General features: G+C 47.8%; 1 protein-coding gene across 4 annotated transcripts in view; it reads left to right on the forward strand.

Moving 5' to 3' along the window:
• Positions 1-2,731: 2,731 nt before the first annotated feature.
• Positions 2,732-15,057, forward strand: part of PIP4K (phosphatidylinositol 5-phosphate 4-kinase) — an 88,914-nt gene continuing 76,588 nt past the window's right edge. For all 4 annotated transcript variants that reach the window (XM_084594809.1, XM_084594811.1, XM_084594810.1 and 1 more), the window contains exon 1: positions 2,732-3,006. In XM_084594809.1, the coding sequence (XP_084450935.1) occupies positions 2,863-3,006 (144 nt within the window). In that variant the 5' untranslated portion in view covers positions 2,732-2,862. The remainder of the gene's footprint in view (positions 3,007-15,057) is intronic.

A 15,057-nucleotide genomic window follows, 5' to 3' on the forward strand; every position in this document is an offset into this window, starting at 1 on the left:
TCGCAAGGAATGGGCGATAGACAGACGGACGGATAGTTCTTTTGAAACGGTGTGGTGACAGTCGCCACCATTCTCAGCCTTTCTTTTTATATTTCTTTAAACAATCATCCAACTCTCGAGATTTCCTTTATATACTCGATTTATTTTAAACACGATTTTTAAATCTTATATTTAGCTCCAAATATCGAACACTGCTTGGTCACTTCTACTGCAAATACTGTGCCCACATCGTTTGGATGAGTATAGGGTGTTCAGTTGTTTCTATGCATCTACCACGCATGTAGCAGCTTTAACCGCAGTGGTCAAACTTCGTTTCGTATAGCTTCGCGTTCTATGAGATATTGCGCGTTTTAGCCTTAGTCCAACAAAATATTATAACTTGATGTTTCATATCTTATTTTCTTTTGGGAAGATTTAATAGTTCTCAGTAGAGTCTTTAATGAGAAAATTCTGCATGTGATAAGACAACAGGTATTTCACAATATTTCTCAGTCAAATGCCCACTACTAAAATTAGTAAAGCCATATCTCACCCCATTCTGGTCGCCCGCGACCTCGAAAAGTCTAGCGGCTGGGAAAGAGAAAAAAAAAATGCAAAACGGCCATTAGGCATTTTGAAAATTCGGAAATTCAGCCTTTTCACTACGTTTCATTATCGAAAGATAATATTATTTCTGTCCCTGCTGATTAGGTCATCAGACTCTTTGGTAAATGGCGTGGTCATTGAAGAGGGCGGCAGCTTGTGGTGTGCGCTGACAGCGGAGTTGAAAGATACATAATTAATGCGGTTCTCTTCATTTCGCGACTGCTAGTAGGCTTCCGCGGCAGTTGTTGGAGGCTGTAAGGTGCCTCGATGGCCAGCACGGCTGCATCCTAGCTGCTGAGAGATACGCCGGGTCGAGGGGCGTGAGCAACAGCGAGTGAAGAGACAGTGACGTCATCTGCATACAGGATGCTTCAGGGAAGATTGTAAGTAAATTAAAAGAAAAAAATAAAACGTAAAAATAAAACGAATATTCACAAGAACAAACTCTCTGGCGTGGCGCACTCATTTTTGCTGCAAAACTCCTGAAGTTATTCAACTAATTAACTAAAATCTACTAAGTAACTTTTTGATTATCGCAGTTGAGTGGTTAGTACTAAGGGGAGTTCGAAGCCGTGGACAAGATGATGGCATACCACTTTTTTTTTAAACGAACGTGAACTAGTTTTCTAAACTCCTCCTGCAGCGCGAGAAAATCCGTCGCTTCCCCCCCCCCCCCCCCCCCCCCGCCCCACCCCCCTTCATATGAAGCCGAAACAGAGGCCAAGAGAGGCGCAGGAAGCGCTTTAAGAAGCGCGCCCAGAGAAGTGACGTCTAGTGACGCCGTGAGATAATGAAAAGGCGCAAAATTCGAACTGCCTGCCCTACTACGACTGATCATGCTCTCTATTTCCTTACTGGCTTTTAAATATAACGACAACGCAGCTGGCAATGATGGTTTTTCCCTTTCACCAAGCAACGGGAAGCACTGTAAAATTGCCATTGCTGGGAAAAAGCCAGCAGTATAGGCAATGAGGGTAACACGCAGGAGCTTCCTACAATGCGACGCGTTTAAGAAGGCATATCTGTTGTGTAGGGGAACCACATATACTTAAGTTTCAAATTATTTACCTGAGCGAAAAGTAAAAACGAAACACCTGGAGAGCTGCAGTCGAATTTCATCGAGCATCATAATCGTCTGGCAATTTTTATTTGTTTATACTTTATTTTATTCGGCATCGTTCAAAGGTACATTAATTGTTCATGCATTGTACATAAAGCTCAATAGAAACCCACACATTTACAAATATTTACACCTTAGGAATGATACATACGCGCAGAATCTGATCCGTTTCCGCTACTCATGGTCAATGGTAAATCAATCGATGATATCTGTTAGAGGTTCATTATTGTATATTGTATTTTATACTATTATTGTATCTTATTGCATATGATCATCAGGTTACCTGCACTCACTGTGGGCAAAAGTCTCTCCCATGTCCCTTCAATTATTCCGGCCCTTTTCCAGCTGCATCACATAATCTTCGTAAATTTTCTAATCTCATTCGCCCACCGTTCTGCCGCCCCTGCTACGCTTCCCTTCCCTAGGAATTCAGTGATGCTGAGTGGAGTTAAACGTTCGCCGTATAGTGGAGTGTTTGACGAAAAACTGTCTGGCGAGGCGGCAACATAGTAGAAAAACGAACGCGCACCAAAATAATAAAAAGAGAACGGGAAAACATTGACGTTTCGGGGCCAACATGTCAGGTCCTTAGTCCATTCGCTTTTATGGTAAACAAGGGGCCCATGCGGGCCCCGAAACGTCAATGTTTCCTTTTTTCTTTTTATTATTTTGACGAGTGTTCGTTTTTCTACTAAACATTCGCGGTGTGTGCAGTTTCGCTTCTGAAAGCAGGGAAATTGATTTGCTGCGCAACAAGAAGTTAATTCAAGAATTTTTTCTCTGATACGTGGTTCACGTCATAATTATTTATTGTCGTTGCGCCTGAATGAACGAATAGCAATCTGAAATACGAAGAGAGGGCGAAAAAATATGAGTATGTTGAGCAACTGCGCACCCAAACTCTGCGACAGACGACGCATAGAAACGAAACCGAAACAGCCTTTTCTGATTGGTGGCGCCATCTCGTTTAGATTGTCAAAAGTAAACATGTCACGTGGCCTGGCGCTGCTTGCTGGGAAATGTCATTGCCAGGAGCCATTGGAGACCGCATCGACAGCACCTAGCAGGATGTCTCGGTAGTATCAGTCGATCTTTTGCACCAGTGTCCGCGCGATTTCCTGTGTGTTTTGGTGCGGAGTCGCCCTAACAAAGCCAAGATGTCTGGGATAGCGTCGGGACTCACTACAAAGGGCAGCAGCCGCCTGAAAAAGAAGCACTTCAAGCCTAAGCATCAGAAGGCAAAACTCTTCAGAGCCAATGAGCCCCTGCTCAGTGTTTTTATGTGGGGTGTCAACCACACCGTGAGTATCGTTCCGGCTTTGCCGTTTCTTCTTTTTTGCATATCGCTTTTCCAGAAGCCGGTTCCTTCTCAGTGGGCGATTTTGTTCTCGCTATTGCTTTTTCTCCGGCGCCGGTCATTTTTCTCTGCGTCAAGCGCCTTCGGGTCGGCGTTTTCTCAGCGAGGACAACTTACGTTTTTAGGCCTAGATTTTTTGCCAAAAACAGCCTGTTCGTGTGGTTTACGGCTGCTCTTGCGTGCGACATACATTTCGTAGCGCTTTCCCTTGACCGCCGCTGTGAAACGACTGCCTGTTCACAAGTACTACGCCGCTTACCCTGGAGTACGCCCTTGCTGCAGGCGGCACCGATCGCAGCTCTCCGCTGCTGTTCCGCGGCCGGTTTTCGCGTCGCAGCCGATGCGCCCGGGTGGAGAGGGCGTGCAGGATTGAAAACCGATGATCGGTTCCTTGTACAAGCCCGTTCAAGTTTCCACTATTGCTGCTTGTTCTCTGAACTCAATTTGGTCGGTTTACTTCTGTCTTCCCGCGTCATAAATGAGCTGCAATGAAACACATGTCACAGCTGCAGTGTTCGATCTATTTCTTTAATTTTGAGGTTGGTATGCTTACTTTTAGGTGGATCATTCTGTTTTCTGCTCTGTTCTGTCAGCTCTCTCAAAACGGCAGTTTGCGACCTCGCTGTGAAGCATGATACACATGTGCAACTTAAGGTAACGCTATGCACGTGACCTGAGGAGCAGCGGTTATGCCGAGAATGCGCATTCTGCGTTTATTTTTGAATCTGGTTGTCTAACTTCAGGTGTAGAAATGGAGGCGTCCTGCCCGTCTGTTGGGCGTCGACGACATAAGGTCTGGTGGCTTTGCCAAATTTAGCCCGAAAGCGATCTGCGCTGTGTAATCTTCCTTTTTTTTTTTTCTTGGATGTGATTGTGCAAGCTTATCATTCTGCACAAGTGGGTCGCACGGTACTTCCAGCACCAGATAAAGTTCCATGTGAGAAAACAATGGTACTGGCTGTCCTCAGGTGATCGAATATCAAACGTCGCGAAGGTACCGCATAGCCGTGCACCGTGCTTAGAAGAGTGAGAAAATGCGCAGTTATCTTCCTGTCTTCATTCATCGATGCTGCCTTTTTTAACTTCGCTGTTTCTATGTTCTAGAGCTATTCGCGCTACGCCCTGTCAGAGACCTGGAACTATTAAAGTACCAATGGTCTCCGCAACCTTGGCCTGCCCTCAGGTACTGAGAACATGCTGTTACAGTTCAGGAGGGCGTGCTGTTGGTGTTGCAGGTTGGGAGTAATTCGGCGCAGAAACTTGACAGCGGACTGAATAGAGGAAACCGAGTGGAGAGCGCTAGTGAACGTCTAATGTGACCTCACTTGTGTATATTGTCCAACTTTTGCGCTGAATTCTTTACAGCAAGCTGTTACTGCCATGTTCTAACCAACTAACTGCCTTGTGTCGAGCAAGGCCCCTAAACCCTAATCTTCCTTCCATGCCTTCTCGTCTCCTATCGCAGTTATGACACGCAGTTCTAACTTTTCACATATATATCCCCTCCCCCATTCTCTTCGGCGTAGAGCAGTGCTGCCCTCAAAAGCTGCAAAATATATTATTACTATTATTATGATTTTGCTTGAACAAGTCCTCCTCTTATCAACTGCAATTGATACGTTGACTTTTTTTTTTTGTTTCTTTTTCTTTTTTTTTCTTTTTCTTTTTTTTTTTTTTTTTTTTTTTGTAAGCATCGTTTTCCTAGTGCGCTTGTTAAAAGTAGAGCATCCAGGCTACTGATACGTAGCTTTAATACACACAAGGTGGGATTCAGATTTCAGCGGATCGAAAAACACCATTAACGGCTGGATGGTCATTTTATTTTGGTGCCAAGTTTGGCCATTATGTCATACCACCGAGTGCGCGAGGACATGCTTTTCAGGAGTTCACAGCAAGTTCTGTTTTTGCAGTGCAGCAGTACATCGCAACAACTGCCGGTTTATTGACGCCATGTACTTTCCTGGTTTTGGGGAGTAACTCCGTTATCAATCTGTTTTCTCATCCATCGAAGTCCTGAGGCAGTACAGTGGATTCACGGTGCAAACTCGCATCTGGGGCCTGTAAAGATTGATGTCTTTTTTTTTTTTTTTTTTTTCACTTCCCGCCCCCACCTTTCACAAAGTACCTGCCTTTCCTGTTCCACAGCGTTGGAACTCTCCTGTCAGAGGATCTTTCCAAATGCGTAGACATTTTCTTTAGGCAGCGGACATTACATTCCCTGGTTGTGTGAAGGTTCCTGCGAGGAAATTCACTTGTGCCGAGCGCTTGATCGCGTCTTCCTGGCTCTGCAGGCCCACAGATTGAGAGCATTCACCCAGTGATTGCTTCATGGGCATAAGCGACAATAGCTTTCCTTCTTCGTAATGGTATAGTTTGCTTCTGGACGAATTATGCGCTCCGGTCTTCCTCACATCTACTGCGCCAAAATGGAGACCATTTTCCAGTAACGTCCCGCGCATGCTCAAAGCCTCCTCGGCCGCCATTTTCGTCGGGATGCCAAGAGAAAATGGAGAAGGGGCCGGTGGTGTGCGCGCCAAGGGCTGTCCACGAAACTGTCCCTCGCTTCATCCAGGGTTGATCGAGGCCACGCTGCTGCTCACAGTAATTTCTTATTATAGTGCACATGATCCTGAATGGGCAGGACTCATGCCTTTCGCAGTGCTGTATCATAACGCATAAGCATTCCTGTATCATAACGAACGCCTCATTTCCTCTTCAATTTTCTGCTTAATAACTTGCGATGGTCTCGGTTCTGGCAGTCTTGAAGTCACAGGGTGCGCAGAAGGGTTCGCGCGCAGCTTCCGCCACCCTGTCGGCCATTTCCACGCAAGTAGAATCGGACAGCCGTTGATGTAGCTCAATTGGTAAGTACACAGGACGCTATATTAGGAGGTCAGGGGTTCGGTTCCCACCATCGGCTCCTTGATTTTCCTTCTACTTTGTGTTTAATTATCTTCCTCTCTAGAAATGATTGCCGCTCTAATTCAGGTCCATAACAAAAAAATAATAATTAATAACTCGCCTTAGCTTTCATTGACCTCGCCGATTGCTGGCTTCTTTCATTCCGGCACACATCTTGAGACGAAGCCCCTCGAATAAGCATGCATCCCCCTCGCCTTCACATCAAGCGGGAAGACCCGGTCAGGTTCGCCAACTTCGTTTTGTCATAGATTAAATAGAGAAAGGGAAGATGGTATCCGCAGATGATTCAGGTGTCCTGCACATGCTAGGCAAGGCCAGCCCTGTACTTAACGACTCTTTGGAAAATAAGTCCAGGGCCCACCCCACTATTGTGAAGAAATTTATGCAGAAAAATATTCGAGGCAGCCTTGTTAACCCACCCCTCGTCCGCGGCCGGTCTCAAGTGGCGGCGGCGATGCGTGCTTTCAAGAGCGCACCGCCGCCGCTCGAGTCCGGCCATGTGAAATGTAGTACATATTTAGCCTGGCGGCTACAAGAGGTTATGAGCTACTTGGAAAATGTTTATTGTTACCCGTTAAGATTACGTATCGAGTGGTTTCTGCTCATCCCGCTTGAACCTGTTGCCTGCAGTCTTTCTGATACATGAAGTGGAATCCTGAAGCATGATCTCCGGTACAGTGAACTTAGCTCGGGTAGGCACCGACCGAGACAAACATTGTAAGGCGTTTTTGAAAGAAGCAGCGCTGCTTCGGGTTACACATCGTCAGCAGACTGCGCCCCATCTGTACCTCGCCGCATCTGAATCGCACATTCTCCGTAAAATCGGACAGTAAAATCCAAACGCCAGGCTCACTTCTTCCAGTGTCTACTTGTATCCCCTCCGTCCAGACTGCTTCATGTCCCAACTGCCCTTTCCTTTATGCGAACATGGAATTTTTCTGACCCGTTGCTGTAAATCATTTACACATTTTCCTCACCTGTTCTTGTGCGTCTTGTGTGTCTCGGCCGAATGGGGCGATTAGACGGCGTTAATTCGACACGGCAACGACTTTCTCACGGTAGATAACAGGCTACGACTGTTCTGCGAGAGTTGCGCTGAAAGACTGGTTTTAACTAGAGTCGATGACTGTAATGAAATAAAGAGGCACGTAATTCTTTTTTAAAGATATCTATGTAGAAGACTGGACATCAGAAGGTTATCAACGGAAGGTAAAATAACTAGGTATCGGTTTTGGGAATCGATAAGCCAAGATATAAAATTTGGGAACTTCAAGTCAATCAACTAGTTTAGTCCTGGTTTAGATTAACCAGGGAGAAGACAAGTTGCTCAAAACCGCTCTAATATTTAAGTACGTCCTTTTGTTTGAGTTTTCTTCCCACGCTTATTTCTTATCGATCCGAAGCTGGTAAATGAGAAGGCCATGTGAGCGTCCAAATGCTTCGTCGTGTCAACCTTGGGAGAATAGCTTGCCGTCGCGGTTCCGTCCCTGCTACGCACGGAGAGCGACTCAAAAGGAGACCTTTGGACTCAGTCTTCAGGTGCCCTATATTACCTGTGCCAATAAGCGGGGTCGTTTCTTTCTTCCGTCTCTTTTTTTTTTTCTTTTTTTTTTTTTTTTTTCATCCTCGTTTCGCGGTGTAGACTCGTTTCGCTTATCTTCGTCCATCGACGCCCTTGAACGCTGTCACCTCGGTCTAAATTACTAATGTACCTCCGGATCCTAAAATGGTCGAGCCTCATCTAAATATACGCGTACATTGGCCTCACGGTCATTTGTACCGGAACGCCGTTGCTAAATTGAATTGCTAAATTCGATCAGAAGCTGAGCAGGGGCTATCATAGGAGTGTTTCGGAGCCTTTGGAAGGGGGAACTCGAGAGCCCGTTTCTACAGCCGCTTGTGTCGCACACGGAAGTGATAGACACAGAGGGAGAGGGGTGGGCGCTTTCTTTTTCAATGGACTGACTGGAGCACAGAGGCGCCAGAGTGTGAGGTCTGCTGCTGACGTCTTGTCTAAAGGGATAAGGATGAAACGGCACGCAGCGGGAGCTGTTTCTACGACGGTGTAGAAGGGACGGCCGTGAGAAGCCACAACTCGTATTCATATTTCTCTTATCCGCCAGTAACCAATCCAAGGCACCGGCTTGGTCACTGAGTGATGACGTCTTATCCTGGGCCAAGAGGGGCGGTTGTTAGACGTGGGGTTCGGGTGGCGTGATTGAAGATTCCTTGGCCAAGACGACGCCCGTTCCACCCAGGAGAGAAGTGCTGACGAGTGAGGCCGGTACGGGGTTGAAGGACGAAGAAGACTGGGTTTATTTACATCTTGGATGTGTGAGGAAACAACCAAGAACTGGAACAAGAAATAGAATGAGAGCAAGGAACACCAATTGCCGGACATACTCATAGTTTGTCTTCCCTAGTCTCCCTACGTGAAGGACGGGGTGCCTTCATCACTACAGAATCACGCACTTTCATTTCTGATGACGCGCTTTCAAAAGAATTCGTACTGGAGCTGCTGTGGCGGTAAAGATGGCGGCTCAAGAGGAGCCCTGTCTCCCGGAGCTCATGTTCTGGGCGCACACCTGCGTCAAAGGTGCCGACGCTCGCCGTCGGCAAGAGGAGGGCGAAACGTAGTCTGAAGTGATCCTTTTATCCCTTCGCTCGGCTACCCAGAAGAGGAATGCCCGGGCGGCCACCTTGAGGATACCGACCCGTGTGGAGCCACTTGGGCTTTTTTTGTTTCCAATGGTTCGCTCGTCGACCGCTGTCGATGACCGACCGAACAACCCCGCGTTCCTTTCCGACTCTTTTGTGATGGCTGCTCCAAGTTGCGCCTCGCCGTTCTTGACCGCTCCAACTCTCTCAGTCGGTATTTCTTGCCTCGATGATCTAAAGCAGCAGCGCCAGTGCCCGACTCATTGTTGCCATTCTTAACAGGGTGCTCATCCCGAATGCCCACCTCCAACGTGAAAGTTTACATAAGAAAACCGCGATGATAAAACCTGGTGTCCTTCACTTTGGCGTCCGTTATATATATATAAACGTAAATTGCAAGTAATATCGCCCCTTCCAGGAAGTAACCCATAAACCCGCCATCTTAACAAACAGCGCGAAGGATGGGACAAGATGACAGACAACAAGACAGCACTCGTGTTGTCTTTCTTGTCCCTTCCTTTGCGCTGATGGCCCCACACTGGTCCAACTGTTTACTTTTGCTCTTAAAACCGCTGTCGGGGCAAAAAGCTTGTTTCTTTGAAGTTTTTGTCTTTTGAGCTGACTTCCATCTTGTGACGGCACACAAACACAGAAGTGATAGTGCTGCGTTTGCCTTCCTCAGTTAATACCGAGGTTTCGTAGCTGCCAAGATATCCAGCTTGAGCTGGCGCATGACAGTTCATGTGAGCGTGTTCACCGTGAGGATTAAAGATTAAGAACCGCTTAAAAACAGATCTGAATTTTTCTTTATTTCGTAATTTCCTGTATCGTAGCCGCTGGTTTCCTCGGTCCTTCGACCTCGCGCCTGTTTCGCGCTTCGCACACCTTGTAAGCTAGTTGCCAAGCTTGCCTTCTTTCCTTTCGTTCAGATTGCTCCCAGGGACTTGTGCATAAGGCGGTTGAAAGAGTCGTCACGCAGAAGTTTTTCTCTATCCTTTAGTTTCCTATTGTCCTCGTACTTTCATCCTTCAGCGAGTATAGTGCACCTGTAGATGGAAAACAACCTGACGACGTCCGTGTCCTATGCCATTTGCGGTCCCATTTGTTACGGACCGGAGAAGCGAGAGCGTAACGCGCCTTCTTGCTTTCACGGTTTCGTCAGCCGTCGTTTTACAGCACTCTGCTTAGGTTTACCTGTCCCCCCCCCCCCCCCCCCCTCCCTCCCTACTTCACATTTAGGTTAAGTTGCGCTCGCTTAGCGGCGCAAAGAGCCATTTACACATAAAGTCTTTACACACACCTCGGGTGGTTCTTGCGAATGCTGCCTGTCGTGACGGGTGTCAAGGTTTTCTTTCTTTTTTTTTTTTTTTTTTTTCTTTTCTGAGAGTGCATAGCACACGGCGTGTCCCACGACAGGACGCCGTTTCGTCTCGCGCCGCTCTGCTTCCGTGCCGCTGCCTGCGACTTGTTGCCGGAAAGCTGGCCGGGCATTGCCTTTAGCGAGAATCTCGTTGGCAGGGCTGTGAGAGGATTCCTCGCGTTACTGTTCTGAGTGCCCGTACAGTGTATTCAAAAGTCTCCCAACGTGGAGTAGGTTTCAGTTAACCTGTTCTCCCCAGGAATTTCAATTTTGGCCTCAGATTTTTCCAGATTTTATTTTTGCTAAATTTATAATGTCCGATCTACCGTGCACTAAAGATTTGTTGCGCGCCCTGCAAGTGTTTATGGATTTGAAGCGACATGGCGTGAAAACAGGGCCGGACTCGGTGGATACCAAACGCAATTCAGAACAAAGAAGTGAATGACTAGCTGTCGCAGTTTGCCGTATGGCGGACTGTAAAGCAATTCCTTCATTTTTAAGGGGTAACTGGATCTTGCATTTGTCGCAAAAGATATCGCTCTCCCACTTTTCACATTTACGTCGTGCATATCGCTTCCCTTGCTTTTGTTATTGTCATGCGAGTGTCAGCTGACGATGCTTCATCTCAGCAACAGACCTGTTCAGTACTTGTGTGGTCTCCCACAAAGCGCCAAATGCTTTCCCCATAACTCTAGCGCCGTAGTGGGGCTTAGCCTGAAACACTACACGGACGAGGCAGATTGCATCAGGCTTGCGGCTGCCTGCTACTCATGTGTTGTATATTATGCTGACCAAGTGTTGTTGTACGGAGGGGACAAGAGATTCTGCCACATCTGTAGCCTTAAGCGGTGTGAAGATGTTTTTACGCGCGTACGTTTTACGCATCTCTGAGAAAGAGTAGCTGATCACTTTGTATCGCCCCCTGTGAAGAGCACGCCAAACCTGCGGCACGGCGTAGCACGGGCTGCAGCTCGCTAGCAATGATGCTTAAGGATAAAGAGAGCGGTTAAAAAAAAAAAAAATAAGCAGAAGGTGAGCGGTCTGTTTATTTTTACTTTTCATTTGCCCCGATTTGTGTCCACCAACTTGCGCACTAGCAGTCTTTCATAGTTCCAACTGCAAACTGATTCATTTTCATTTCTCCGAGAAGCTACTTTACGGTTCTAATTGTCGCAAGGAATATCCGCTGCAGCAAGCAGTCCAGCAAACTCATCAGTACGTATGCTGTAAGAGGACAAGCAGGTGCTTCTCGAGAAATGCCGCTCGGTGGTTCCCGCTGGACAGCTTTTTTCGAGCACTGGAGATGCCAGAATCGCAGATGTCGGAAACGTGATACCGCAAGGCCTTTAGGCATTTTGTTGTGAAAGCGTGGTCAATGGGAACACCGCTCCCGGATGATGCATCAGACAGCGTAGCCAGGCCAAAGAACGCCGGTTTATTTTCGGATCAAGGGGTATTATATAGCCAGAGGCGTGAGGGAAAGAAGGAAAGAAAGAATGAAAAGATTGGTGCCGTTGCCGGTTCATAGATGGCGATTTATCGCCTCTGCTATCAGCAGCATCCCTTCCTCCTAATAATCATAGCGATCCACAGGTTTCTTGACCCGGGTTGACCTGCGCAGCTGTGTCTCTTGGGGAGCAGGGTCTGCGGGCTCTGACGTGGATGCGTTGTTCTGAATAGCCAGCGGATGGTCCACTGGTTCTGCTGCTGGACTGTCTGTACCCGTGAGTGTGGATCCCTCGACGTTGCGCTTGCGGATTTGATCAGCATGACGACGGACCACCACATTATCCTCCGTCTTGACGGTGACTAGTCGAGCGCCTGTTGTTGACTTCACCTTTCCGGGTGTCCACTTGTCACCAACACCGTAGTTACGGACTAGTACAGAGTCCCCCGGAGCGAAACTCCAGCTGGCGTCGTCCGAAACTGGCGTAGCTGCTCTGCTCTGGACAGGTTTGTTCCTGAGAGGAAAACACATGTCAAGTCTGGTGCGTAGTCGATAACCTAACAGTACTTCTGAAGGTGATAGGCTCGACTGCCTTGCGGCATTCCGGTATCGACACAAACCTCGTGCGTGTGCGGTTGAAAGATCCACGCCAGGCATCTTCTTTAACCCATCCTTAACCGTTCTGACCGCGCGTTCTGCCAGCCCATTGCTTTGTGGGTGGTAGGGCGGTGTTCGAATGTGGGCAGTGCCGTTTCTGTTCATGAATTCGGCGAAATCCGACCCGGTAAAGGGCGTGCCGTTATCAGTTACTGCAGTGCGCGGTAGTCCGAACTGGCTGAAGAGCGTACGCAGCGCGTTTACCGTGCTGCTTGACGTTGCACGCGAGAGTGGAATGGCCTCGATCCATTTGCTGTGGGAATCAACCACGATCAGCAACATGTTGTCCCTGATAGGTCCAGCGAAATCGAGGTGCAATCGGGACCATTTTTCTTATGTAGCTGGCCAGTTTACTGGCTCACGTGCTGGAGACATTGGTAAAGCCTGGACACAGTTTCTGCATTCATCGGCTATTCGGCTAATGTCCCGGTCGATCTCCGGCCACCAAAATTTGGACCGTGCTACCTTCATGGTGCAGACGCCCTGATGGGCTTCATGCAGTATCATCAGCAGTCTACCACGCGCCTGTTTGGGGACTACTACACGATGTCCCCACAGTAGGAGGCCATCCTATTTGCGAGATTTGTGTAATGAATATTGCGAAAAAAAAAAAAATTTAGTCGTACCGAAATTTTTATAGGCATTTGTTATACCTAGGCTTCGCTCGTGGCTTCTCCGCTGCTGCTTCCTTGTGGACCTGCAGCTCATTATAAATGCAAAATATACTGATACTCATAGCATTTGAAATCTGAGATGTTTGTACGGGTGAGAAGGTTACATTCTCATTGATGTGCTCTTTTCAACGCCCGTTTACCGCATGACAGCTTGCACGTCATCACAGCCAAAAGTAACGTGCCCAAAGTTCGCCACTGAGCCGTAATCAACATTACACAATAACCTATATGCAGGCCGACCCCCGTCCTAGTCGTTCCATGCCGTTCCTTTGGTTTTGCGTTTTCGCGGTGGCTACCCGTTAGCCGCTGTCGCTGCCGTCGCCCCCTTGAAATCGGGGCGTGCGTATGAGCGCGGAGTGTGATTCATGTCGTGTGACGCGTTCGGGCTCGGAGTATGCAAGCTCTTCCTGCTCCAGTGACGACGCTCGGTCGCGCGGTGCCTGTGAGCTTCGTGACTGGTGCCGTGCGGGTCAGCGCGCCGCACGCGCACTCATCGCGAGTCGGCCGGCTGCCGCTGTCGGAAACTGTCGCACGGCCTGCCTTGTTGTTCAGCGCATGTTACGCGGGGCCCAAGGTCGGCCCCTCTCCCACCTCTTTCTCTCTGTCCTAGGCGAGGAGGAGAGATAAGTGGCAAGCCTGGCGACCGTATGGGGCGTGCCACGCTGTTTACTAACTGTCCGTTGATAATGGAACCAGTCTGCTGATGAAAAAAAAAAAGAAGAAGAAAACTTGCTCGTTGGTTGTTCCGCGAGAGATCAACTGGATGTTTATGAAACTGTTGTTCCCTTTCAGCGCGCAGGGACATTAGCGACAGCACGGATTTTTTTTTTTTTTTTTCGCTTTTCGCAGCATGTTGGGGTCCGTTTCACATACCGCTACTATAGAGAAAAAAATCGGTGCAGTCAAATAAGGCGCGCTGTCACGTGAGCGTTAAATTCTGATACTCAGTGAAACTCGCTTCTCTAATTTCAGAAATGGGCGTCTCTTATCATGTGGGTGCCAGCTCTCGCAAGTTTTTCAAATATAGTGTCACGTGGGCGCTGAAAGTACACTCCTTTGGCTTCTCTAGGCAATACTCTGGTCGGGTACATCTGAAGAAAAATGCGGCATATGCCTGCCAAAAGATGACTTCAGCCAGTGGCGTCGACCTACCATCGCAACCACGCGGTTAGTAATCTGATTAAAGCGTGATGAACCTCCTTTCATCTGTTGCACCCTGCGTTGTTCCGCTAACCGGTACAACGAGGAATATTTACGAGAATCGGTCGAATACATTGGCGGCATGGAGGTCATTTTAGGGGAAAATACCGCTTTTTTCTTTGTGTGTGTGTGTGTGTGTGTGTGTGTGTGTGTGTGTGTGTGTGTGTGTGTGTGTGTGTGTGTGTGTGTGTGTGTGTGTGTGTGTGTGTGTGTGTGTGTGTGTGTGTGTGTCATCTGATTCTAGTGGTGGCTTATAGCGAGACACTGGAAGTGGTAGGTGAATATGTTTACTTAGGACAGTAGTAACAGCAGATCCGGACCATGAAAGGGAAATAACCAGGAGAATAAGATTAGGATGGAGCGAGTTTGGAAAGTACTCGCTGATTGTGACTAGAAGTTACCTGTATAATTCAAGTGAAAATTATATAACAGTTGCGTCTTAACTGTACTCACCTATGGGGCTGAAACGCGGACGCTAACGTAAAGGGTTCTTCTTAAGCTGAGGGCAACATATAGAGCTATAGAACGCAATATGGCAGGTGTAACGTTAAGAGATAGGAAGTGTGTAGAGTGGGTCTGAGAAATACCTCGAGGTAATGACATTCTAGTTGAAATCAAGAAGAAATTAGCATGGGCAGGGCTTGTAGTGCGAAGAGAAGATAACCGATGGTCGCGAAGGCTAACAAATTGCATTCCAAGGGAAGGAGAGCGTAGAAAGGGGAGTCTGAAAGTTAAGTGGGCGGATAAGGTTAAGAAGTTCGCAGGGGTCAAGTAGATGCGGCTAGCACAGTACCGGGTTAGTTGGAGTACAATGGGAGAGGCCTTCGCTCTGCAGTGGGTATAATCCGGCTGCTGCTGCTGCTGATGATGATGCTCATGATAGTGATGAAGTGGAGCAACTAAATCATAAATGAAGAGAACGTTGTTTCATTCCGTCCTTGGGGTAAGCTCGTATATTTTTAAAAATTCGGACAGCTGTGCGTGTCGTCGTGTGCTGATCGCAGCTAATAACGCTCCGCTCCGATGGGGGCGCTGCATGAGAGAACGGAGTAGCGCTGAAATTCCTCCAAGTTAGGA

Source organism: Amblyomma maculatum, chromosome 2 (assembly GCF_055883805.1).
Source record: "Amblyomma maculatum isolate TAMU_Amacu chromosome 2, ASM5588380v1, whole genome shotgun sequence".
Lineage (NCBI taxonomy): Eukaryota > Metazoa > Arthropoda > Arachnida > Ixodida > Ixodidae > Amblyomma > Amblyomma maculatum.